Source organism: Athene noctua, chromosome 8 (assembly GCF_965140245.1).
Source record: "Athene noctua chromosome 8, bAthNoc1.hap1.1, whole genome shotgun sequence".
In the NCBI taxonomy this organism is placed as follows: Eukaryota; Metazoa; Chordata; class Aves; order Strigiformes; family Strigidae; genus Athene; species Athene noctua.
In genome coordinates, this window is record NC_134044.1 from 26,080,821 (window position 1) to 26,105,440 (window position 24,620).

General features: G+C 38.4%; 1 protein-coding gene across 4 annotated transcripts in view; it reads left to right on the forward strand.

Annotated features, from left to right (window-relative positions):
- Positions 1–17,868, forward strand: part of BCHE (butyrylcholinesterase) — a 53,784-nt gene extending 35,916 nt beyond the window's left edge. For all 4 annotated transcript variants that reach the window (XM_074911712.1, XM_074911711.1, XM_074911710.1 and 1 more), the window contains exons 3-4: positions 8,355–8,521; positions 15,352–17,868. In XM_074911712.1, coding sequence (XP_074767813.1) covers positions 8,355–8,521; positions 15,352–15,479 — 295 coding nt within the window. In that variant the 3' untranslated portion in view covers positions 15,480–17,868. The remainder of the gene's footprint in view (positions 1–8,354; positions 8,522–15,351) is intronic.
- Positions 17,869–24,620: the final 6,752 nt, after the last annotated feature.

Below are 24,620 nucleotides of genomic sequence, written 5' to 3' on the forward strand. Positions count from 1 at the left end.
CCAATCACTCTTCTCACTGTGGCAGCTTCCAGCATCATAGACTCTTTCGATTTTCAGAGCTGCTTTCTTTTCTTTGGCCAGAAATAATAGTCTTTGATGAGAAAACTGTGAGATTCAGCACGGTCTCAGTCTCTTCTTTACACCCTCTTCAAAGCAGTGCAGAACATGCATGTATTTGGGATGTACCATCCGAGATACTGAGGATCTCTGACTGTCAGGGCTTTAGGAGTAGCATAGACTCACTGAGAGGACAGGAGACAAAGGTCTGATGGTCCTCACTCTGCAGGACCCAGAGGATATTGGGACAACATTGCTCTCATTTAAATCAGGGTGGATCTTCATTATCAATTAAAGATAAATTTAGAGAAAGATCTCGTCACGTTTAACTTTACCAGTTGCCCGGGAAAGGATATTTTAACTTGCTTTCAAGTTTCTACTCTTAGACAGAATGGTCGGACTGATGTTCCAGACCTCGTATAATGATCACACCCCACCCCATGCTATAAAGATGGTGGTGTTTGGGGCGGGTTGCTGAAATAGCACCAAGCTTTGCTGAAACATTTTCAGAGCAGAGCAGACCTACGTGCCGGAGTGCCAGCATGGGCCCAGGAGGTTAGGCATGCACAGACAGGGTCTGAAGGGCTCATTAGCCCTGCCTCAGCTGACCCAGCTCATTATTACCCCTGATACCAGAGCAGCCTAGTCCAGGAGCCAAGGATTTGAGGCACTGAGCTCCTAAATGCATTGCAAGCATGCCCAAAGAGCTGAGGCAGAACATCCTGGATCTAAATTTCTCAAATACTATATTATTTATGGCCAATACCTTAAGACCTACCTTGCCAATCCCTTATATATAGCAGGAATTCACCAAGACATTCACAAGCAAGAATCATTTCAACTTGATGGGTGCTTCATTGAGGCTGTTTTGAGCAGAACACAATAAGACCAAAAAAGAAGCAACAGCTTGTTGCTTCATTTCCTGAAACCGATATTGGTTGTAATAGCACATACCACGAGAATTTATAGTTTAAGACATTTAAGCTGTCACCAAGCTGGAATCTGGAAGGAATATCCTGAGCTTTTTTTAGTCTGTGAAGATGTAAGAAAGCCTAGCTGCAAAGGTCCTTCTCCAGTTTCTGTCAGTTAAAAAGTATGCCAGCTGGATCCTACAGGTTTCTTCAAGGATCAGCAGAAGAAATAATATTTACCTACAATATAACTTGCAAAGCAGTTTCCTTTTGCTGTGGCTCAGGGGCACTTTACAGTCACTAGATTATGAACTCTTGTATGTGATCTGTGAGTGAGAACTGAGCACAACAGATTATAATGAACTTCCCATAAACAGCTGCGGAGGAAAAGTAATTTGAAGGATTCCAATCTGCAAGGTCTCTCAGACTCAATCTTACGAGTCCTTTCATTCGTTACAGCGGGAATCTGAGTAAGGCTCAAGCATCACAGAAACAGAACCAGTGATTTTTGCAATTTTTGCCACAAGGCTGTAGGGAAGCTTAGTGTATAAAACAGATAATCATGGATGCTTTCCAATCACCCAGTATTGCACAGGCTGACAATAGCCCTGTCTGGGATGTCACCTTTCAGTACGGTAGTTTTTAGAACTTGGCTATTATAAATGGCACCACTCACCCTTTCCAGCTGATAGATTCGATAGCTGCCATCTTTCCCATTAGTCTAAGAGGATAAAGACCTTAAGAGAATATTTTAAAATAAAATATTAAGTGTGGCAATGCATGTGTACAGAGGGTCCACATCACTTCAATAGATAGGATGGTTAGTGAGTAGCTGATATTAAGGAATACTCTGAAGAGGTGTCCCAATTAAATAAAAACAAGCAAGTAATTTGTTATGCAGCATCGTGTATAAAGACCACTAACTAGTAGCAGTAGTGACATCAAAAGTAATATATGTACTGGTGAAGTGATAGCGTGTCACCTTTCCAATTCACTTATTTAGGGTTGACATTTCCCCTTGTCTTGTTGTTCTAAATGGGCTGATTCATAAACTTTGGATAATGGACAGAAAAATGCCCCTGTCATCTTGCCTTTGCTTTCGCAGTTTCTAATAAGAAAAGCCTCAAAGCGTACAATTTAATGTAAAATATTTTGGCATAATGTAAAGATTTCATCCAAGGAGTCCATCAAATCATTTTAGTAGATGGTAGATAATTAGCTGACTTGGGAAAATGTTCTGAATTTTAAAAATCTAAGAATAAATTCATTATACTGAATCATACATAGGTGGACCCAATTGATGGTGATATTGCATCAGAGCAATCCATGTATTCACACAGTGAGAGCCTTTCAGATTTATACAGGTCTCAATCTCTGGACAGAAAGCTTATACAGTAATTAGAGCCTCTGGGGATGTTTGTACAGTTAACAGGGGTTTTTTTTACAGGTGTTACAGATATTTCTTCATCTTTTCCCTTGCTAACCTTTCTAAGGAAAGTTTCCAGAACAGGTTCCAATAGCTAGGACTGCTCCTCAGGTTAAGGACTTTGAGTCTTCAACCTCACTGCCCTCTCCAGTGTCTACTTAACAGTGAGTCATCTGAAACTAATAGCCCGGTATGAAGAAAACAGCATTAAGCCAAATTGTTTGAGGGTTTGAGAAGATTCCACCAGTACTTAACAATAAAATCTGTTCTTCTTTTTAATAGGACTGGGCTGGAGAGTATCTTTTAAGCTCCCAGTCGTAACACGTGAGCAAAGCCTTATACAAACACACACTGCCGCTGCTCTGTCAGCCCCCTGGGGACCACACCACAGCCTAAAATTGCTGTTAACCTGGCAGTCGTTGTGTTGCAACGAGAAAATGAACACAGGCATAAATATGGTGCATTGTGGCCTTTAGAAATTATGTCAGACATCTGGATGCATTTGCCTGCCTAATGCCGCAAACACTTCCCACCCCTCTGCAGTGCGCTGCTCCAGGGGCCGAGGCAGCACGGCGTGCCTGGTGCTCCTTGTCAGCTCTCTGGCTAATTAGGAGTAGCCTCCTGTCCAAGGGGAGAAGAGGGAAAACAAAAAACTATTTTATTCCAGGCTGGGGGAAAAAAAACCCAACAACATAAACCCCCACATTTCATCCATTTGGATTAGATAAATAAATATATTTTGATTTGGTATGTTTAGTGCCAGCATGATTAATGGACGTGTCCTACACAACACAACTAATAAAGCAATGGTAAAACTGAGATTAATTTTTAGGATACAAATCTTGTGGCCTTTCCTCAAAGCATAGGATATCCCTACTGTGGCTCCCCTAAAGTCAACAGGATCATTTTTTGATCGAGGCATGAGCAGGAGGGACAGAGGCTTTAGCCATACTGCCAGAAGAAGGACAAGAGGCTGGCCTAGCCTGTCCCTCGAAGGACCAAAGATTTGGAGATCAGAGCTTTGATGGAGACCTATCACATGACGATGTTATCCAGGAGCCCTTACCATACTATCATTTTTTTTTTAATCTACCTGTAGCTTCATTAAAGCAAGCAGGTGTGTTTACTGGTGGCACAGTGACAGCTTAACCTGTGGTGCCAGTTGATAGTTTGGCATCTTTACTTCCATTGTGAACCACATAACTCTGGTTCTAGCCTCTAACTCTCTGAGATCAACTGTTAATCCTATAGCCTCGCTGATGTCTTCTTGTTCATTGTTCCTGAACCTTGGATTTCTCTACCCTGTGCTATCTCGCTCCCTTTCACCTGGCAGAAAACGTATTAGGAGACAACACAACCAAAATTTACAATGCTACAGAAAAAGCAGTTCATCATGTATTTCTACAAGCACAAAGACATGATTAATTACATTCAGTCCTGTCAGGTTTTATACCAGTTTGCTGGCCTGGAAACCACGCTGAGCTGCAGCAGCCTTCACGTGGCTGCTCTGAAGCCACCTCGGTAGAGCTGTGCGAGTTCCCCGGCTCCTTTGGATGGCATGTGCTGCACCATCCCTCATTCCCAGAGCTACCCTAGGGGTGAAACATTTACAGTACGCTCCTTATTTGATGCTAAACTGACTATTTCCATAATTCTTAAAGGCTTTGTCATGCAATTGTAGAAAATCTGCAAGGACGGGGGCATTGTTGCTGCTGCATTTGCTCAAAGGCCGTTTCCCCTCCCTGTTATCTTGTGCCCATGGTAACACATGGTAAAACACCATCCCATGAAAAACAGCTGATTGCCAGTGCGGCCTGACAGCTACAAGGAACCATAAAAGCTAATAAAAATGATTCACATTCACTCTCTCCTCCCTTTGAACCAGCTGTTTCGAAAGAAAAGGGGGCCAAATTGAAAATAAGCATTAGTGGTTACACCCGGAGTGAAGTCAATAAAGTCACACCAAGGAGGAGCAGGTCTCCCTTGGATTTCAACCCTTCCAGCGCGGCGGAAGCGGAGGGTGCAGCGGCATTATCATAACTTTTCATTAATCTCAGTGGGCAACCCGTTCGGCTAACAAGACACACGGCAGCAGAATGCCAGCCTGCAGAAGGCACAGAGGAAGGAATTGCCTTCGAAGTGCCTGCGAGCGGCGGGGTTGCTGCTTCTGTGGGGACTGGAGGAGGCTGAGCACCGAGGGGCCACCGGCCCGTGGCCCTGCACGCCCGGGAGGAAGGGGAAACCCTCTCCGGGGTGAGCTGTAGGCAAAGGAGCTCTCAGAGCAGGTCAGAGGAAAGCCAGCTGCAACTGAAGAGACAATTAAGAGCAATAACACACTGCTCAGGTGAAATTAGCATATGCTTCCTCTCGGGGAGCAATATCTCTGTGAATAGCTTCAGCCAGGCAGAACAAATATTTTTCTGTCTGGAGGAAGGGGCTACTGGGGACTGGAAGTAAAATTGTGTTTCAGCCTGTGAATCTCTTAGTGAGTTTGGGTTGGTATAATTCATCTGCGTTAGACAGCTAAAATGATGTGGGTTTTGTTTTTCTTTTCCTCTAGAGAAACACCCAACACGTTAACCTGATCCATTTACAAATAGAGCATCTAAATAGGAATTCGGGAAAAGCTTGGGACATTCTAAGCTGGCAGGTGGTACACTTAGTGTTTACAACACTCATTAGGAAGGTAAATGATGCCTAAAACTGTTTTCAGGAGACTTATCAGAGAAAATTTTTCATTGTGGACTATATCAAAATATAACTTAACAGAACAAAAGAACCTCTCTGTTAAATGTGATACCACAGCAGAGTGAAAACACTATTCAGAGCTCACTCAGAAAAATAAAGTGAATATTGTACAGGTACTTTATATCATGAATGCTCACCAAACAAACAAAAAAAAACAACGTTAGGTGATGTATTACATTTTTGTGTGTATGATAAACTATCTGTAGAAGTAATGTTATGTGAATATTAATAAATATGCAGTGAACTAGTGTTGCATTTCAGGCTATATTGATCATATTAATGAGAATAGTAATGTCTGTGTGTTTATTATGATTAACAGAACTGTGTTCATGTTGCTGTATTTTCCATCTGAATCAAATTAACTTTCTAAAGTTGTTGAAGATGAACATGAAATATACAGAAATGATGAGTGAATAAACTCCTCTAAAACCCTCTTCACTCCTATGTTAAATCTAGTATGCTTGCTGTAAATGAGTCTTGAGAATTAAACATTTTGACAGTTATAGACATACAATACCCAATGGGGGAAGAACTTGATCTTAGCAACAATGAATAATACCAAGCAACTTCCACTGAGCACAAGGTTAAATAAGGCTCATGAACTTCAAGGAGAGCACGTGTATGTGTAAAGGGAGAACATGGAAGAAGCTTTACTGGAGATTGAGTCCTCGAAGGCACTCTGGTTTCTGAGTTAATGAGAAAAGAAGTTTTACTGCCTTAAAGACATATCTTAAAATAATTAACTATAAATGAGCTGCTGTACCGCTATCACAGAGTAGAAAGAGTCCAGCTTACAACTTTAGGGCATAGGCAAAGAAAAAATATAACTGAAATAATGAAACAAATTCTGTTTACACCAAAGTTTAAACACAGGGTTGTGGGGTTTTGGGGGGTTGTTTGTTTGGTGGGGTTTTTTTCCTCTTCTCTCTTGCATTTATTCTCTGGAAGCAATTCAAATAATTTTATTTCTTAATTGCCGTAAGACTTGCTCCTGCAAACATTAAAAAAATGTGTAGAAAAGGAGTTAGCTTCTTTCTGGAATATTTGGCAAAGAACCTCACATTTTACAAAATGATCTTCCCTGACTGGAGCTTATAGATACGGGCAGAGGTGTTTGACAAAGTAGACGCACAAGATAGAGGTTTGCCCTGAAGATGTGTGTGGCCCAAGCCCTTTGAGGGCACACCTTGAGACCTCACCGACACCACTGAGGTGCTCAAAACTGGATCATACTGAAGAAGAGATGATTGACTGGTACCAGAAGATGAAAGGGCAAAGTTTTGAGGAATTCCTAAAGATGATAGGACGGAGGATTCTATGGAAATTTTCAGCTTTGTTTCAGTAGCAGCAAGTTCCTATAATCTATCAGCAAAGATTGTCCATCCAAACATTGATGGGCAGAGACAGGGTTGTGCAGTGTACTGGATTCCCTTCTGTTGAGTAAAGATATTCTCACAATACTTTTTATTTTATAATAATATGAATATTATTAAACTTTGAGTTTGGTGCAAAGAACAGGGAATTTTACAGCTTATTGTGGGCACTGCAATTCTCATCATGAAGTTATTAGCAAGAAGGAATGAACAGCAATTATGATAGAACAATGAGGTTATAATCATAACTTGTTCTTACCAGTTAAAAATTATACTCCTGTGATCTCCATTTTGCTGTAACTGGGAGCTACTTTTTAACATGGGAAATCTTCAATAATGGAGCTAAAAAGGAAATCACTGGACATTTCTTTGAACAGGAAAATTCCTTGAAATGCAGAGAGAATGTCATAATCAGCAGGTTCATGTATTTCAAAATGCTGTTTTCATCTGACAGATCTTTCAATCATTTTTAGTAAAATACATCTGTAGCCATTGTGTAATCCCCCCACACCTGTAAATTATAATGTGGAATGTCATGATTTATTTCATAGCATAAAAGCTTTTAAATGAATACTGACAGCACCGTTAGCGTTCTGCTCTTGAACTGAAGTGCAAGCTCTGCTTAAGTTATCGTTCTTATGAGCCACAAATAAATGTGCAGTTAAAAAGGGTGCCATAGGTTAATCAGAGCTGAATTTGTAAAGAAAAATTAGTAAAGTGAGCGATTCAGGAAATATGCTGAATCTCTTCCTCTAGCATCATTCTGCGAGCAGTCAATGCCACAGACTCCTGAATACTAAAACATGGGCTGAACACTTGATTGGTTTCAAATCAACTAAGAGATACTGATATTATTTCAGCAGCTGAATCTTGTGCTCCGACTGCTCCCACCTACACCCGGTACCTTGTTCCTACTCTTGGCAAGCAGAACTCGAGTGGGCTCCACACGCCCTGGACTCCTCTCTGACCACTGTCTTCTGGGAAGAGTCCTGGTGAAAAGTAAAGTAGAGATAACCAAATTAACGTAACTAACAGTGATCTTAATTTATCCCACCAAGAATCATCAAATACTGTTGTTCAGCCCTAAACCCCAGATTCCCTGATATCAGCTTCCAGAAAGGAAAATGAGTCCTTCTGCTTGCAATGCAATAAGATGTTTAATTTGTATTCTTAATCTCTTCTAAGATAATGGTGATTTATGATTGTTTAAAGTATAAATGTACTTATTTTTCTGAAAATCTTATTTGTCACATTTGTTCCCTAATGCAATGCTCCCCATCTTGTTCTTCTACTCACTTAAACCAATTTTTTTTTTCCTCTAGTCATATAGATACTACATATTGTCCTTTTCTCTCCCAATCCAGCTCTCACCCAAAGTTTAGACATTATTTGTACCTTTACCTGCATTTTTATCTGAGCTATTTAGTCCAATCTATTTGTCTATCTGGAGCAACATTCAAACAAAAACATAAACAACTCAACCTCCCAGACTGATTGGTTGGTTTGTTCTTAAGTCATCCATAATAAATTACAGCTTCTGTGAGAATCTCAATTCAACAAGTGTAGTTTGTGTATGGCTGTTTATTAACTTTTTTTCCCCTTAAGTGAACCCAGAACACCCTAAAAGGGGAATACAAATTAATTTCTTTTTTTTTCTTTAAATGAAGTTAAATCAAATTTACCTTCCTTTTATCCTGTTACTTACCAAAGTATATTTCAGTAATTCCAAACTAACCATACTTAAGCTGAAATAACTGTTAAATAAAAAAACAAATAATGTTTTATTGATGTGCTGAGGTAATTTCTCATACCAGATGAAATGCTTCTTTTCTCATTTAGAACTCCAAACGGGACCCTGATCAATGGAACAAGATGGCCAGTCTTCACTAGTACTGAACAAAAATATTTGACATTAAATACCGACACTTCAGAGATACTGACAAAGTTGCGTGCTCAGCAGTGTCGATTCTGGAATATTTTTTTTCCCAAAGTCCTGGAAATGACAGGTAAAAATTATTTTTTAGATGCTTTTCTGTAACTCTCATACAAGAATCATTCGCTTGATATTAACATGATACTTGAGTTTAAACCTTTAGATTCCAATTTTTAACTGAATTTCCATGAGACGTTCAGATTGGGCAAAAGTGTCCATGCTGCGGTGAGGGTGTGGCATGTGCCCTGTGCTTCTGGCCATGGGCTCACCACCCTGTGGCACCCTGTTATATCCTAGGAAAAATCCTGGGGACAGGCCAAGGCCCAGGATTTACGTGGTGTGGAGCTTCTCGGGCCCCAAAGTGCAGATGCAGACACAATGTGAGACATTTTAGAGTGCTGGAAACTTCTGTTGTCGAACTACCCCCCTGCGAGGGTCTTGGCTCTGGGATCCTGGGGTGCTGGAGAGAGCAGGAGAGATGTTGCTGAAGGGGGGAGCTTGCACTGAGTTCTCTGGAGGCTTTAGATGTGCAATATAAACTTTGTATCACAGGTACATTGTGGGATGTTATATTGGGATTATATTATCAATTATTTACGGGATTATATGATCATTCAAGTAGTCCAGAGAGAATATTAAGTGTGTTGCTGCTGCCAAGTGGGGCAGCATCTGTTCTACATCTCACATAAGAGCGTCTTGTGTTTTTTTCTTTGTAGAGTGTTAGCTATTGACAACAACCCAAAGACTCCAGGATTTGCCTATGCAAAATAGAACCGATTTGTGCCTGACTGTGTATACAATAAATTTATGAGATTTCACTACCTAGAAAAGTACAACGGGCTATTTGAAACTTAAACAAAAACGCTGAACAAAAAAGGACCTGAATTTTCTGTAGAAGCTTTATGTCACTGTTTTTGCAAAGCCCACCAAGCCTCTGTGCTTCAGGACTTCGAAAGAAATTGGTTTTATAAAGTGATTTTGCAGCTCTGGAATGGTATTCTGCAGTTTGTCTGGGGTGGGGAGGAAAGTCTCATTTCAAAAATAAGACACACTTTTTAAATGTTAATTAGTAATTTACAAGCTTTCTGTAAAATTCAGTTTGAATGTTAGTCTTAAAAATTTGTAAACTTTCATGGTGCACAGATGATTCTTTCTGAAATAATTTATTCCTTCCTCATTTGAGCCTATAACTGTATTATGGCTCTACTTTTATGCCCTCTCAATTCAATAGATGTTTTTCAATTAAATCAAGAGAAGCAAAATCAGTAGGTAAATGAATAATTTATAAAGCATGCGCTGCGATTTTAAAATCACAGGATACCAAATTATGGATGGGTTTTAGGGAGGTTTCAAAAATTCTGACAAGCCCTTTATGCTGAGCCAGGGGAACTGAACTATTTTACATATTTCTTTAACCTGTCTGTGAACCCCTATTGAGTAGCGTGTGTCTTACAAATGGAGTGTGCACAACCAAACGCTCTGTGCCAGAGCAGAAGAGAGCACATCACCAGACATAGCCCAGCACATCACGGCAGGGCAGCTGAGTTGCTTTGCATTGGTCCTGTGGTATGAAGAATGACAAAGCAACACTCTGGATCTGCCAGGAGACATAAATACATCACTTTGCCATATTCAGTAATTTACAGCATAAATTTAGGTAATTTGATTTTTAAAAATCCTGAGCATATTCTTTAGCAAAAAAGGAAAGAATCATCATGCCTGGATTCTAATATAGAAATGAGACAAGAATATTGTCAGGAAGTAGTGCTGTTTTGCCATGTACCTACATATATCAGTCCTTGAAATATTGCAACAGAAATACAACGTTATTATATTTATTTTCCCTATACAATCTTATACAGTTCTGATAAACATATCTTTAAGATTCTGCTTACAAACGTGAAATAATACTTTATATTGTAATAATTTTCTTCACTGAAATGTTATTTTGCATTTCTATCACCTCTTATGCCCAAAGGATAGTGCATGACATAAATACACTTATTTCCTCATTTTCTGAGCATCTATCTTTTCTATAATTTCTTCCATTGAAATATTTCAATATTTGAAAGATTGCTTTGACATGATATAAGATGACAGAGAACAAGAAATAAGGATTTTTTATATGTTATCGTTATTGCAAGTTATGGTTCAAGTAGGGTTCAGACAGACAAAGTGGAATTAGGTAGAACCTTAAGAAGACAATCCAATCAACTTATTTTTCAGAAATTGCAGGGGGATTTCTTGTTGTGCCAAGTGGTTGGAATTTGACATGGATGCACTTGGTGACAAAGCAGTTGTTTAGCTACTGCTCCACTCCTAGCACAAGGCTTGCTACCCCTGCTGAGCTCTTCTCGACATGTAATGGCCAGCTCCAAAGGTGTTCAGCATCTGAGCAAGCCTCTTTCCATGACAGGCTGGGTAAGACAGGTTCCTTGAGGCAATTAAATATATGAGAGAGGAAAAATATTATTCCCTGCCATGTTTAGAGTTAGGTATTTTCCATTTTCTTCAAGCAACCAAATCTGATGTAATATCAAAAAAAAAAAAAAAAAAAAAAGCCATGGTTATGGGTTGAGAAAAACTAATAAGAAAAAAATAAAGCCTCACACACTAACATAACAGTAATAGACATATAAAAAATATTGGATTTAATATCTCAAGTGTTTTGTATGATTTTTGGAAGATTTCTCAATGTCTTCCCCTCCAATTTCAATATATAAAACTATAACTGAAGACACGAGCCAAAACTTGTAGCTTTGTGTCTAGCTTAATAATAATCTCTAGCCAGTAAACTGGACCAAGACGTGCTTTACGTGGGCTCTCAATTCCAACTAGACACAACTTCTACACAGGTTTCAACCCACTTGTGAAAGCACTGAGAATACCCTCCCTCCCTTCCCAGTCACCCTAAGACAAGCTGGGAGCATTCAGCTTTTAGTATTTCATCTGAGGGAGTGAGCACTGGGAACTTTTTCTGATGACTGTTTCTAAAAGAAACACACCGGAGGGACAGTAAACAGTAAGTGACTCTTAAGTAGCTTTTAGAGCAATCATATGATAATTATAAAAGCATCTATGTTAGACTCTACCTCCTTAACATAATCTTTAATGCATCTAGAGCCCTAACTATTTATATGTGCCCGTTTCCTCTTGATTATGGAAAGCTACAGGCAGCCAAGCTTTCCATTTGTGTTCCATTACTGGTTTAGTGTGCCCAATAGGTATTTTTCTATTTTATTTTATATTACTGCTTATATATCATCTATAGAGAGACCAAACATCGAAGCAGGTAATGTAAATATATTACACTTTAAAACAACCCTAAAAAGATTTTGAATGAGGAGACAGAGAAAAGTTCAACCTCTTGATCAGTGAATTTTATTTGCTATGAACCTCCAAATAGGGTCTGGATTCTATAGAGCTAAATACTCGGGGTAGTAAGAATATTAAAAATGCGACTAATTAGAAAATCCAACATCAAAATTAGTTTTCAATTTCCATAGAGCTAGATAGTGCACTCATTATGCATGCAGAAAAGTGAACTCGTCAGAATTAACACACTGACAAAGTTAGGCTGTAGTCAGTCCACCTATGGGCAATAAACTATGTACTTTCATTTGATTTTGTTCAAATTCCAGTAGCTTGCATCCCAGGTCATAGGAGAAATATCAGCCCTTAGAGTGTTTCATCTCCCAGAGAGCTCTATTGACTTTTGAAAGAAGAAAATTTTAAAAATTAAAAAATAATCTGAAGTCCTTAAAAATACATACGAAAACAAATATATTGTTGTAGTTAAAAAAGCATTGATATTCAGAGTGTGTGACTAAAGAACACTGAATTGAGGTACTGAAGTATACACACTATTTGTTTTCTCCTTTCTGAACATTTGTGCAGAAACTATCACCGTGAGAATCTACAGCACAGATAAACTCATAGCATTTATCATACTAACGAATCAAGAAGTTTGCAGGTACCCATATTTATGAGCTGTTGAGGACAGAAAAATTAATTCCAACTTGTCAGCCCTTATTAATTAAGCTATATCATAACAGCTATATGGCCTTTTTCCCAATCTTAATGTTAATACCGCAAAAATACATTTAAGATTAGCACTTTATTGGCACATCTAGCTGTTCAGCAAGTGATGGTATGGAGATAAATTTAACTTTTACTTTAATGGCATTACAGCAGGGCTGTATGCCTGTGTGGAAAGAAAAGAAATGCCAGCTGTCTGCACTGACACTGCTGAAGAATAAAAAAAGCACTTTCATTTTTTTGGTCTGTTAAACCGGGACCTTTCTGAGCACTAAGGTATGATTCATTGCCTACCGATATATCCCCTTTTCCCCTTGTAAATTTTACTGGGCTTTGCATGAGGCTAATGGGGATTACCATAAAGTTTGGGATTGCCTAAATGACTACATATAGCAAAACAACCTCACCGTATCATTAGCTGACTTCCACAGTATTGCAGTGCATTGTAGTAACCCCGTGCTCTGAGCTGTAATTATCGGTCAAGTTAAAATCTCTAATCTTTTTTTTTTTTTTTTTTTGCCTTCTAGCTGTCGGCTCATCTAAGTCATGGGTGGTTGCTTCAAAGAGATTGATGATGTTGGTGATAATGGGATGCATTGACTTGTGACTTCAATTTGGATCTTATCACTGAAAAAAGCAAACAAATGGGAATCCAAGTTCTTATTTCAGTGTTTTCCTTCCCCCCCTTTTGTCTTTTAGATTCATAATGGTGGATACTCTGAATTCCTTGTTGTCTACTTTCTCTAGCTGACTCACTCCTTCACCACAATCTTTAAGAAGCACTGAAATGCCTCATAATTTATACTCCAAAACAGTGACTTTTAATTGAAGATGTGTGTATGGTAGAGCTATTCCTGTTTCTAAAGTATTTGGGCAGACTTCAAACACATTTAAACCTGAATAATTAAAGAAGGAACAGGAGGTTTTTTTAATTCATAAGTGGAAGCATTGTCTGGATAAATAAAACCCGATACCCATAATCAAGAATAAGACAAGAAACACAGCTGAGGCATTTTTCTCCAAGTAAAACTAGTACTGCTTGATACTCTAAATTACCAATCCATTTGATATATGTGGAAACTTTGGCTTTACCCAAGACCTTGGCTATATCTTTAAATTAAGAAACATACAAAGGCGAGTTCTTGGAGTCAGGAAAGTAAAATGCTGTGCATGTCTTCTCCCCATAGCTCTCAAAGTCATACCTGCCTAGCTTAGTTATCAAAACGTGGTTTTATTGTTACCAGCATTTACAAATCCTCTCTGAGTTATTTGCCATTGTGGCCTGCAGAAAAAAATCTTAAAATGTTCTGAACTTTTCTTTGATCTCTGATATAACCAAGTTTATTTACATCTTTGAACTGGGCGAGAGGAGTGTGGTTAATTTTTAATATTTTTTTTCTATGTTTGTTCTTCACATCTTCCTTTTTCACTACAAACAGAAGTCCAGACCCTCCCCAGGAAAAAGTATCTTGGTTTTATTTCTGGTCTCACTGAAACCAAGAAGTAATGTAAATCTCATTTCAAAGTCTCATTAAATTGCCATCTGGATTTCCAGACCAAACAGGTTTGGAAATGTTGAATTAAACTGCAGATAAGCAACCAAATTACTGGATGCTTCTCCAAACTAAATCTCTGAATCTGTTAACTCTCTTTCCAGAATATTTTCTCTACTGATGTGTAAAACACAAAAGTATTTCATTTTCACATAACCAGTTAAACTTGCAGTGCTGGCAGATCATAAAGAAGGGGAAAAGGGTGTATTTATGGAGGGAAAGGGCCCATGGTCTACTGCAGCAGAAGAACATAAAGTCAAAAGAGCATAAAGAAACCATGGAACTGTTATCTCACAAACAAGATTACCAAATTTTTCTGGAAGCAAGCTATGTCAGTATGGGACACTGAGATAATTAGGTCCAGAATGTATAAAGGCATTCATAGATTATAAATGGTTTCTACACTTTAAGAACAAGACTGCGACTAATCCAAAATAATAAGCCACAGCATGTGATAGAGCCTACATATGTTATCTTTCCTTTAGTTGTTGTATGGGTTGTTCCTGCAAGGTCACTGCATTTCTCCCTAGCATTAATTACCTTTTGGGAATGAAGGAAGTGACCCCTGTCCGTAAAATACTCCGGGAACCTTGTAAAGTGATATATTTTTATTACTCTTCTTATCCTCATCCTCTTCTCTGATGTCTGTAACAAATTTGGCAGTAAATATTGCCTTGGGACAGAGGATTAGTCGGCAAATGCTTTATAGGCTAGAATAAGAAAGAAAAGAGAAGATGGATTCATGTTGACATAGTGCACATTTTACAGTATCGCTCTCCAAACTTGTTCCCCTTACACATTAAACTTGTGGATTTATTCTACAGTAGGGTGAAAATCCTGGCCATCCATTGAAACTGATGGCCATACCGTTGTGGCCTGGAACAAAGCTATGATTTCACTGTACCTTTGCAAGCACCCGTCTCAGTTTGCATAGTCTTTAGGATATGTAGGTTTCACTGTAGAGTATACTGAACCAAAGTAATATTTTGAGGATTTAAAAAAAAAAATAAATAAAAAGGTGACATTAAAATGATGAATTTGATGGACAGAAGCAACAAGCTAAGTATATTTATATAAGTATATAAGTATATTTATTAGCCTGCAGTGTGCCAGAATATTTTTGCAATCCTTCCTTCCTGATTTAAAGATAAAGTATTAATCACTGAATTTTCAGTCATTCCAGGTTTAAGAAAAGAGACGACAATCCTCTAATGTATATGGAGCAAATGACATTGATAATCAAAATTATTTTTCAATTAGCATATAAAGAGATTCAAATTTAGATTAATGTAACCCATTTCATGTTTTACAGGAAATATTGATGAAGCAGAACGAGAGTGGAAAGCAGGATTCCATCGCTGGAACAATTACATGTCAGACTGGAAAAATCAATTTAATGATTACACTAGCAAGAAGGAGAGATGTGCAGGCTCTAATTAATATGTTTACCCCTTCCAGTATGTCCGTGTTACTGCTCATCAGGCAAATACACAGGTAGCTTTCTGACACATCTAGCATTAAATACATTATGCGGATTACAAAAAATGTTATGGATATAATTTTGATTCCCCAGATCTTTCATTTATATTTTACCTCATATCTCAATAAACAATAGAAGGCATCCGTACCCTTTGAAGCTTCACTGTGTTAAATAGGACTATAGAGATTAAAGTCTGAAGATTAATGATGTACATATTATTATAAACACTAGCTGCTTAATTCACACTTCAAAGAAACAATGTAATCTGTTATAGAAAAATGGATTATTTTTTTTTTTTTAAATAGAAATAGCAGCGTTTTACACTTGCCATGCAAAACACAATCGGGTCTGATGTTTAACTGCAATGCCACCGCACTTAAACCTTGCTTCAGACATAATTTAATTGACATAAACATAAAGAGATAATAACTTTGCTGGACACACCAAATGATATTTGCTTGTTAGACCCAAAAGTTTTAAGACTGCCATTAAAGCCCAAATCATTGCGTCTTTATGGCCAAATCTGTAGAACAAAGCCATAGTAGGAAGGTATTCAAACTATGTATTGAAGGCCTAAATCATCGTCAATCTGTGTGCAAGCACAACTGCGAAACAAGCCAGAAAAACTGGTGCCTATGCTTCTGCTATCCTCATTTTTCAAGGAGTAAAGACCTACAGATTCACAAACTCACATCTTTCTCTGCTCAGGCGCCCAATGGTAAGGAGAAAAGCTCCAATTATAGTATGTTTTGTCCACTGAGTTGTGACCTAGTTGAGGGACAGCCCCATGTTTACTGGAAAACATGTCAGGCAATTTTTATATCTGCAGAAGATCATTGATCTGCATGTCAGCAGGTTCATCAGCACTCAGCCGTCAAAGCCCAGCTCAACCAGCCAGCTCTCCGCAGGAGAGTGGGACCTGGCCGCAAAGCCCTTGCTCCTCTTGGGGAAGGATGTCACTGCAGAGGGACACTGTGACCTTGGTGGGAAGGAACCAGCTCTCTGACATGGTCAAGTGAGCTCTAGTTACCATGCAAGTAGGCATCTCCTGGACCCCTTTCTACCTACTTGAGCCAAATCTATTAGAAGCTTCTAAAAAAAAAAAAAAGAACAACCCTTGGATAATTCTTCTTCCTACTTCCCTGCTTCTGGATGGGTTTGGAAGTTTTATGCCTGAATAACACCTTAATTGGCTGCTTTTCACTAGCCCAACTGGGAAGAATAAATGCCAAAAATTTGATAAACATAAGGAGTATGTAAAAGCAACAACCCATCTCATAAATAAATTATTCTGAAACTTTCTGTAAAAGTAATAGCATTACAGTGCATCTATTTTCTGTTGTAGTGATTGCGAGCTCTTGCAAAATTCCTTCTTGAATTGAGCAGACTGAAGAGATATAGATAATGAACAGAGACTCTTCTCTTTCTGGCCATCATTTTGACCACACAGGATACCTACACTGCAAGGATTTATTTTTGCAGAAAGGCCAAGTTCTGCAAGAGATGATGGTTATTTCTAAGAGAATACAATTATTTCCTGACTAAATTATGGAAAGCCACCTTTTAGCACAGTATTTCCAGAGAACACAATCAAAGCTGCGCAATCAAAAAACCCGGTTCTTTTTTGAGCAAGCTGATTAAAACTTGAAGTTATCTGGGATTAAAAAGCCCTCTTCATGCAGCACTTCATGTTTATACCACAGGTAATTAGTTCATTATATACATTAGCGTAGTTACTGCTACTAATATTTGCATGGAGAGCTGTGTCAATCCACAGTGTATTGGTTATTTATCGGGTATTCCTCATGCCAGTTATGAGCTGCTAGAAAAACACAGAGGGATGAACTTTCTGTCCATCACTGAGCCCACTCTGGCCCTCCCCGTTTTATTCATGTGATGTGTCTCAGGGTGCTGATCTACCACAGTGAGCTTTGACAGCATCAGCAACACCCAAGCACGATAAAAGCAGTATTTGTCTCTTTTGCTATCCTCTTCTTAACTATATTTTAACTGTCTAATCAGCCTAATCAATGGGAGGAAAAAACCTTCAGCTAATTAAAATACAGAAATAACCTTTGGGAAGGGCGAATTGCAAAGCAGTTTGTAAAATATTTTGCTGGGAAGGTGTCCTTTGTCTGTACGTACCGTGAGCTAGGGTGGATAACGGCTATTTGAAGGCAAATATCCTTTCCACTGTATGCATACCATGCCCGTGATCTTCCTAAGAAGGAATGAGGGTGGAGGGAAGAGGACAGAAAAGCAGATTAAAATAAAGGTTAAACAACTTTTTGAAGTGTGGTTTTACTGATGTTCTCAGTGTGAATAAATTGCTAGCTTTGTATTTTTTCATATGCTGGGAAATAATATCTTCATTTATCATTCCTATGAAATCAATATATCATGCAGTCATATAATCATATCCCACACTTATGCAAAAAAATAGGAAAGCCTTGAGTACTTGGATGGAAATGGGTAAGTTAATGAAGAGTGAAAAAACACCAGTCCCCATTGTGGGTAGTTTCGAACTAAAGGTCAAACAAACTTATGCTGGAAATTGTTTGAGGATACTGTGTCATTGCTTAAAATGCTGATTGCACATTAGAGGGCTATCTCACCCAGACCTCCCTGAAGATGTAATGTTGTTAATTAATGTTTTCTTTTGGCTCAAAAGAGGCAAGAAACCCAGGTTTCTCTGTGAAACCAGAGAAAATGTGTTGATTCTTTCTTACCATTCTTGATATCCAAAGCAAGAATTCTGAATTTAGTCCCAGAGTTGCTGAAAGATTATCACAAAATGAACTGAAGTGCCAACAAAAATGTTGGCATTAAACCAGTTGTCATTAGGTTTATAAGCTAACAGCATGCTGATTAAATTACAGACATTTCACACATATTTTAGAGAGGCTCATAAGTGGACTGAAGTCAGAAATTTCCCAGCAAAACTCTGTTTAATTAAAACTACCAGGTTTTGCATTTTAAATGTTTTGTCTGAAGGAATTTGGATTAGATAAGCTTTCAGTAAAGTTAAGCATTATTTGAATGAAATCCCATCTGTGCTCTCGCTGGCGTATCAAAAACTGGAGGAGTAGGGATGTTCAGGGTACCTGGTCTAGGGCACCCTGGTCTGCATAGCTGGACCAACTAAGGTTGAAGTTTTCTGGCTTTGAACAGGAGCTCTCAGACCCCAAAAGTTGTCTCTAGCAGAAATAAGATGCCCCCAAGGCTTCCTCCCAATTGCGGATTTTACATTCATAGCTTGGATTTTTGGGACGGGTGCTCAGGACTTGCTGTCCTAAGCCCTGGCCATCACTCTAGGTTTATCATACTGATAAAGCCAAATTTCTGCTTAAGGGGAAGCCTGGCTTTTTGGCCCTCTGTGGTCACTAGAGGCTCAGGCTATTTATAGAGCAGAGATTATTGCTCTATAAACACATAGATATACGTGCCCAGTTTAGATCTTCATGAGTAGACAACTCTTATGTCTCTTAATATCAAGAAGTGGAGGCAAATCTCTATCAGTTCATAGCTGGAAAGGTATCTTTGCAACTTGAGGAATACAAGTCCTTTTTTTAATTATTAAGTAGAACGTTGGAAATAAAATTAGATTATGAAAAACTGATGGAAATGTCAGAAAAGTGTGTATCTATTTCATGATGTATAAGCTTATTATGACCTCTGTAGGCCTCTCTAATGTTCCTATCACAACAGATCATCCGCAAGCGATTTGGCCCGTTGTCACAGGCAGATATAACACAGATGAATCTGAACGTAACGTTAACAGTGCAGAGATATATATTTGTCTCTGTCATCATCATAACGTTGTCTTCTCCGTCTTGATTATGGTTCATGCATTTCAACTGGCTCAGCACCAGATCTGCAACATCAGCAGCAGCTATTTAGAGGGACATGAACGTCACCATACTTCAGTTACGCCTGCAACATGTCCAACTAGTAAAGAGCAGCCTGTGCTGCCACTGCCCAATGCCAAGCTGTCCCACAGAGGGTTCTTGCCCTTACTTACCCTCCAGTTGGGAAAAAAAACCCCAAACCCAAACCAAACAAACACAAAACACAACAACAACAAAAAGAGGAGAATAAAAAAGAAGTGAGGGGAAAAAGAAAAGCAGGGGGGTGGGGGGGGGAAGAGTGGAAAACAACCCACTCAAAACCAAAGGACCAAAGGAGGGGGGGAGCAATAAAAAAAAGGCCATAAAACCCACACACAAGCACTTTTGCCCCAGAATGATCAACAATTGAAGGGCTTAATACTGTACACAGAAGTACTAAGTATCCCAGTGTCTCTGTTCCAGTAACTCCAGCCAAAAAACCTCCCACTGAATTGCAAAATAAGTTTAGGAATTTGACAGCGATTCAGAATATGGGGTGAGGAATGAGACCAGCAGGTTTGGCTCAGGCTTGGGGGCTGCTATGGAAAGTGCTGGTGCCAGCTGACTACTTTCTCACTGTCTTTTCTTTTCCAATCCATGGAACTACAGGCATTTGCCAAAAACTCTGACTGCTCTTGGCCAGCCAGCAAGTCTAAAACCAAGCACCTGTGTAACAGATATGTGCAGCTGTATATGTTTACCACGGCTGATCCATCTGTAGTATGCCCGTTGATTTACTCTGGGTGGATTGGGAGCAAGAATTCATTAGGAAAAAAAAAAAAAAAAAAAAAAGGTTCCTGGCTGAATGACAAGTATTTCTCTCTCATTGCTCCGTTTTCATTTGTCCTCATCTGTCTAAGGTTCTAGATGGGTTTTCTATTGCTAGGAGATTGCTGCTGTATAAGAGTGAAGAAACTTCTTTTTATTAAAAAAAAAAATAATCTAGCAAAACAGGATATTTTAGACTTTGAATACTGTATATTTGGGATCTACAAGATGTGTTTGGCAACTGTGTGCAGACAGATAATATTTAACAAGATTGACTTGGTTCTGTGAGCTGAGAGGACCACTGCTTTAAAATCATGTGTCTCTTAGGGAATATGCATCTGTGCACACAAACATACATAGAAATATAGGTTCATCAACAACTGTCTCTCAACGGTACGTTTCCAACCTTTGCAAGCAACGTGGAGATGGAAGCTTGTATGTTATAGGTTTTGTATGTTTTCCAAGTGTATCTTTTTGGTCTTTACGGAAGAATAAAACGATCAATACCGCAGCCAAATTAGTTGTTCACAGTTAAAAGTTCAAAAGCTTTTCCTCTGATTTCAATTGGTCTAGGACCAAATTTTATGAACAAACATAATTAGCCATTTTGAAATGCTTCATAAGACAAGATAATTCCTTTCTGACCCCTGCTGAAATCTTGAAGCATGAATACTGATTATCTTGTTTTAGCACGTAAACCTTCCAGCATTTTGTTGATAAACTAGATAAGTTGCACTCATAAAAACTTTAGCTCATAGACTTAATGACTACAAAGCAGTGATGTGAATCTACAATTAGCACAGGTGTGAATTTTTGAGAGGCTTTTAATTGGATAGCAGGTGAGATTAAGTAAGGCTTCTAGGCACATTGCAAGCAGAAGTGCTGGGCTGGGGGGTGAGAGGGGGGGATTTAATCACATAATGAGTTCAGTTAGTTTGGGGAGAATTAGGAGGTAAAAGGAAGCTTAATTCTAGCACAGGGTCTGTTAGACAAATGTGAATGCTGAAAAAGTTTCCTTCCCGAGAGCATCACAGCAGCTTGAGGAAACGTACAGAGGCTGGGGAGGGGGGTGTGTGTGTCTATCTGTTGGGATTTAGTGAATCTGGTCGTTACATACATCAACATCTCTTTAAAAACACTGTCATTCTAGTCAGGGATCTGGAGATAGCCAGGAAATTACTGTTGTTTTAAAACTGAAATGTATCTAGTCGCTCAAAATCTATGTATTTGCCTGGAAAAGAACACCAGCTTCTGATCTTCTCAATTCTGCTCCATTTTAATATATGCCACGTTTGCTGGAGCTAATGTTTTAGCCACTATTAATAGAACAATGTACAAATGGTGTAGGTGGTTCTCGCAGTTTGGGAGTGCTCTGGTTAACTTCTTTAATTTATAAAGTATTTATAAGTCCTCAGTTATACTGAGCAGTGGTAAAAGTGTGTAGGCAGAAAGTGGTTATCTCCACACCTCTCAATCTTCCAAATTAAATTCACTCTTGCAGCATGTCTAATCACTTCAGGGTACCTCATCATCCTTCCCCTATTACAGGCACCTATTACAGCACCATCTCTCACAAAATAGATACATTTCAACTAAGTTTTTAGATTGATCTTATTATCTCCTGTGTGAGACAATTAGGGTGTTAACCCAGAAAAAGCAGCAAGAGATGTGACTGATCATTTATCAGGAATTGTTTAGGAAGTAACTCACATGAACCTTATTTAGGACTGTGAGAACCAGCTGGAATTACACATCCAAAGTGATACTTCTGAAATATTAAACTTTTCTAACTCACTAATTACAGAGCTACAAATTTTATAGACACTGCTAGCAGAAGTTACACCAGTCATTAAATAACTTTAACCATGCCTCATTTTTCCTGACTTAAAGCAAATACATTTAACTTTTTTTTTTTTTTAAAAAAAAGGAGTTAGAATTGCATAAAAAAAATTGCTTTGTTATCTTTCAGCATATTTTTTTATCTAGATGTTCATCCCATTTTATGTTTTGTTTTCAGTGCTACAGTGATTTGGATAGTTACCGTTCTTCCCATCTCTGCAGTCTACAAGAGCTTGATCTTCTAGCTCTCACTGCAGGTGTAATTTTGAGTCCAGGAATTATTATTAAAAATCAAAACTGCAAATATATATTTATGTACGCACAGTTGCCTCTATTCAATAAGACTTTTATATTGCATTTATCTTTGGGAATGACCTCAGCACTACCAGTTTTAGACCATTGGGTGACTTTCAGTTAATTAAAGTTTTGTCATTGCCTTCAGCAGAAGCACAAGAGTTCCTTTGACAGACATTTTCAATCTTCTCTATCACTTAGTAATCTGGGAGGTATTTAGTATTTAAGAAAAAAATTCCACACCTTGGAACATACTTTTTTCACAGATTTCTCTTAATGACAAGCTAAATGGGAGAGTAAAGCTATGAACAATTTGTATTTATGTACTCCTCTTTGCAGGGGAAAATCCATTAGATGCTAACCAAAAATGCCACCAATTCATTTACTTTAGATTTTACATGTTTCTATTCTTTTGCTAGTGACTGAGAAAAATGGAAGTAGAAACCAAAATTATCCCTTGCCAATCCCTGGCAAAATACCTTCAGCTCACCTGAGGAACTTCTGATCAAGGTTCCCAACAGATCAGTTTAATAGTACCATAAATCTGATCTGCTGTAGTAGTTCCCATCCTTATCCAGCCTCAGATAGCATATGTATTATTAAAAATATTAAGAACAGTATATTCAAGAACCCCTTTCTAGAGAGGAGTATTGACAACCAACCACTACAGGAGCTCCCAAGCCTGTAACTATCCCCTGTGGGTCCAAGGATCTTAGACAAAACCCAGCCTACAGATCTCTACTCTTACTTAAAGAAACAGCTGGGTTGGGCCTGAGCAATGCAGCTTGACAGCACTTCAGAACAAACAAAGCAATAAAGAAAATCTCATTGAATTATTTTTTTTTTCCCTATCCCTGGGCACAAACCCACCAGAATAATGACTTTAGTTACCTCAAACGGGGGTAAGGCGACAACGGTATGAGGCTTCTTACAAGCTTCATGCTGAAGTCAGTAAATATAAGTACAAACAGGATACTTAGCTGCTCTTTCCACCTACTTAACCTCTGGCTAAACACATCCCATGGTGTCATCCATAGCAGGACTCAATGGCAGAAGAAAACAGGACTGAAATCCTGACTTAGGCAGAGGTAGGACTTTAGGGGACAATTGGAAACCCCTGGATCCCCATTAGCTTTTCACTCACTCAATCGAGCCTCGTTACTGGTGAGGCAGGTGTGCTGTAGCATGAAAACAGATGGTCTTCTGTTGGCAGACTTTTGAACCCTCTTGAATAACAAAGGGAATAAAACTCAGGGCAATGGAGAGGATTCATGGAAGCTTTAGCCCAGACAGTTGCCCACTCCAGAATAAACTTATGTTGAACAAATTTATGCTGCTATGATGAACAAGCCCTATGCCAAATCCTTGAAAATCACACTCTATGTTATTTCTGCATTCAAAGGAAGCACCCTTGACCATGTAACCAGCACTGCAGCCTGAATTCCTTCTATTTCCCATTGGTATTACCGTTACAAACTCCTAAAAACTAGGTTACTGTTAGTGCACTCTGGCTCTACAATGAATTCATGGCATTTGACGTTCATATTTCCACATTTATAAAAATAGACTAGTCCATTAAAAACCTTGTTAATAATGGTTCTAGCGAAGCATACATTGCCTAAAGCAATACAATTATTGGTCAATAATTCCTCTTTAGCTGTCTGTATTGCTACCACTTTATTTCAACACTTGGCTTCTTACTCTTTGATCAGCTAATTATCTTTTTACCCTCTGATCCTCTTTGCAATTCCTTGGCAATTTGATCCATTAATTACAGTGCCCATATCCCTTATTTTCTGTAGAATGTGCATTTTTTCTGACCCTCTTCACCTTTCTTCATACAAATACTTGCCATCTTTCTGTAGGGTATATCTACTTCTGTAAATATTGATAGAAAATGTTATAATTAAATGTATCTTTACACTTTTCTCGAAATCCTTTGGACTTCATGATAATGACTTAATAGTTTGTCATTTACTTAAATTTTGATGAAAATGGGCACTCATGTCTGGTAAATTCTTTGGCCCTCCATCTTCAATTACCATAAGCACTTAGATTTTTTTCAAATGTTAATAGACATTGATTGTATTTCCATCCTGGAGACTATTAAAAATACAGTTTGTGCTATGTTTTGGACATATATTAATAAAAAAAAAGTATTTTTTGATATAAGGATTTTCTCAATTTATGAACACGACTCATGAATTACTGAATTCTCTACATCGCCAATTTCCTTGTCCCTTCAAAGACAGATGTAGATTTTCAGTGCAACCTAAATATGGTTTAGAATGGTAGAATTTCAGGAAGATAAAT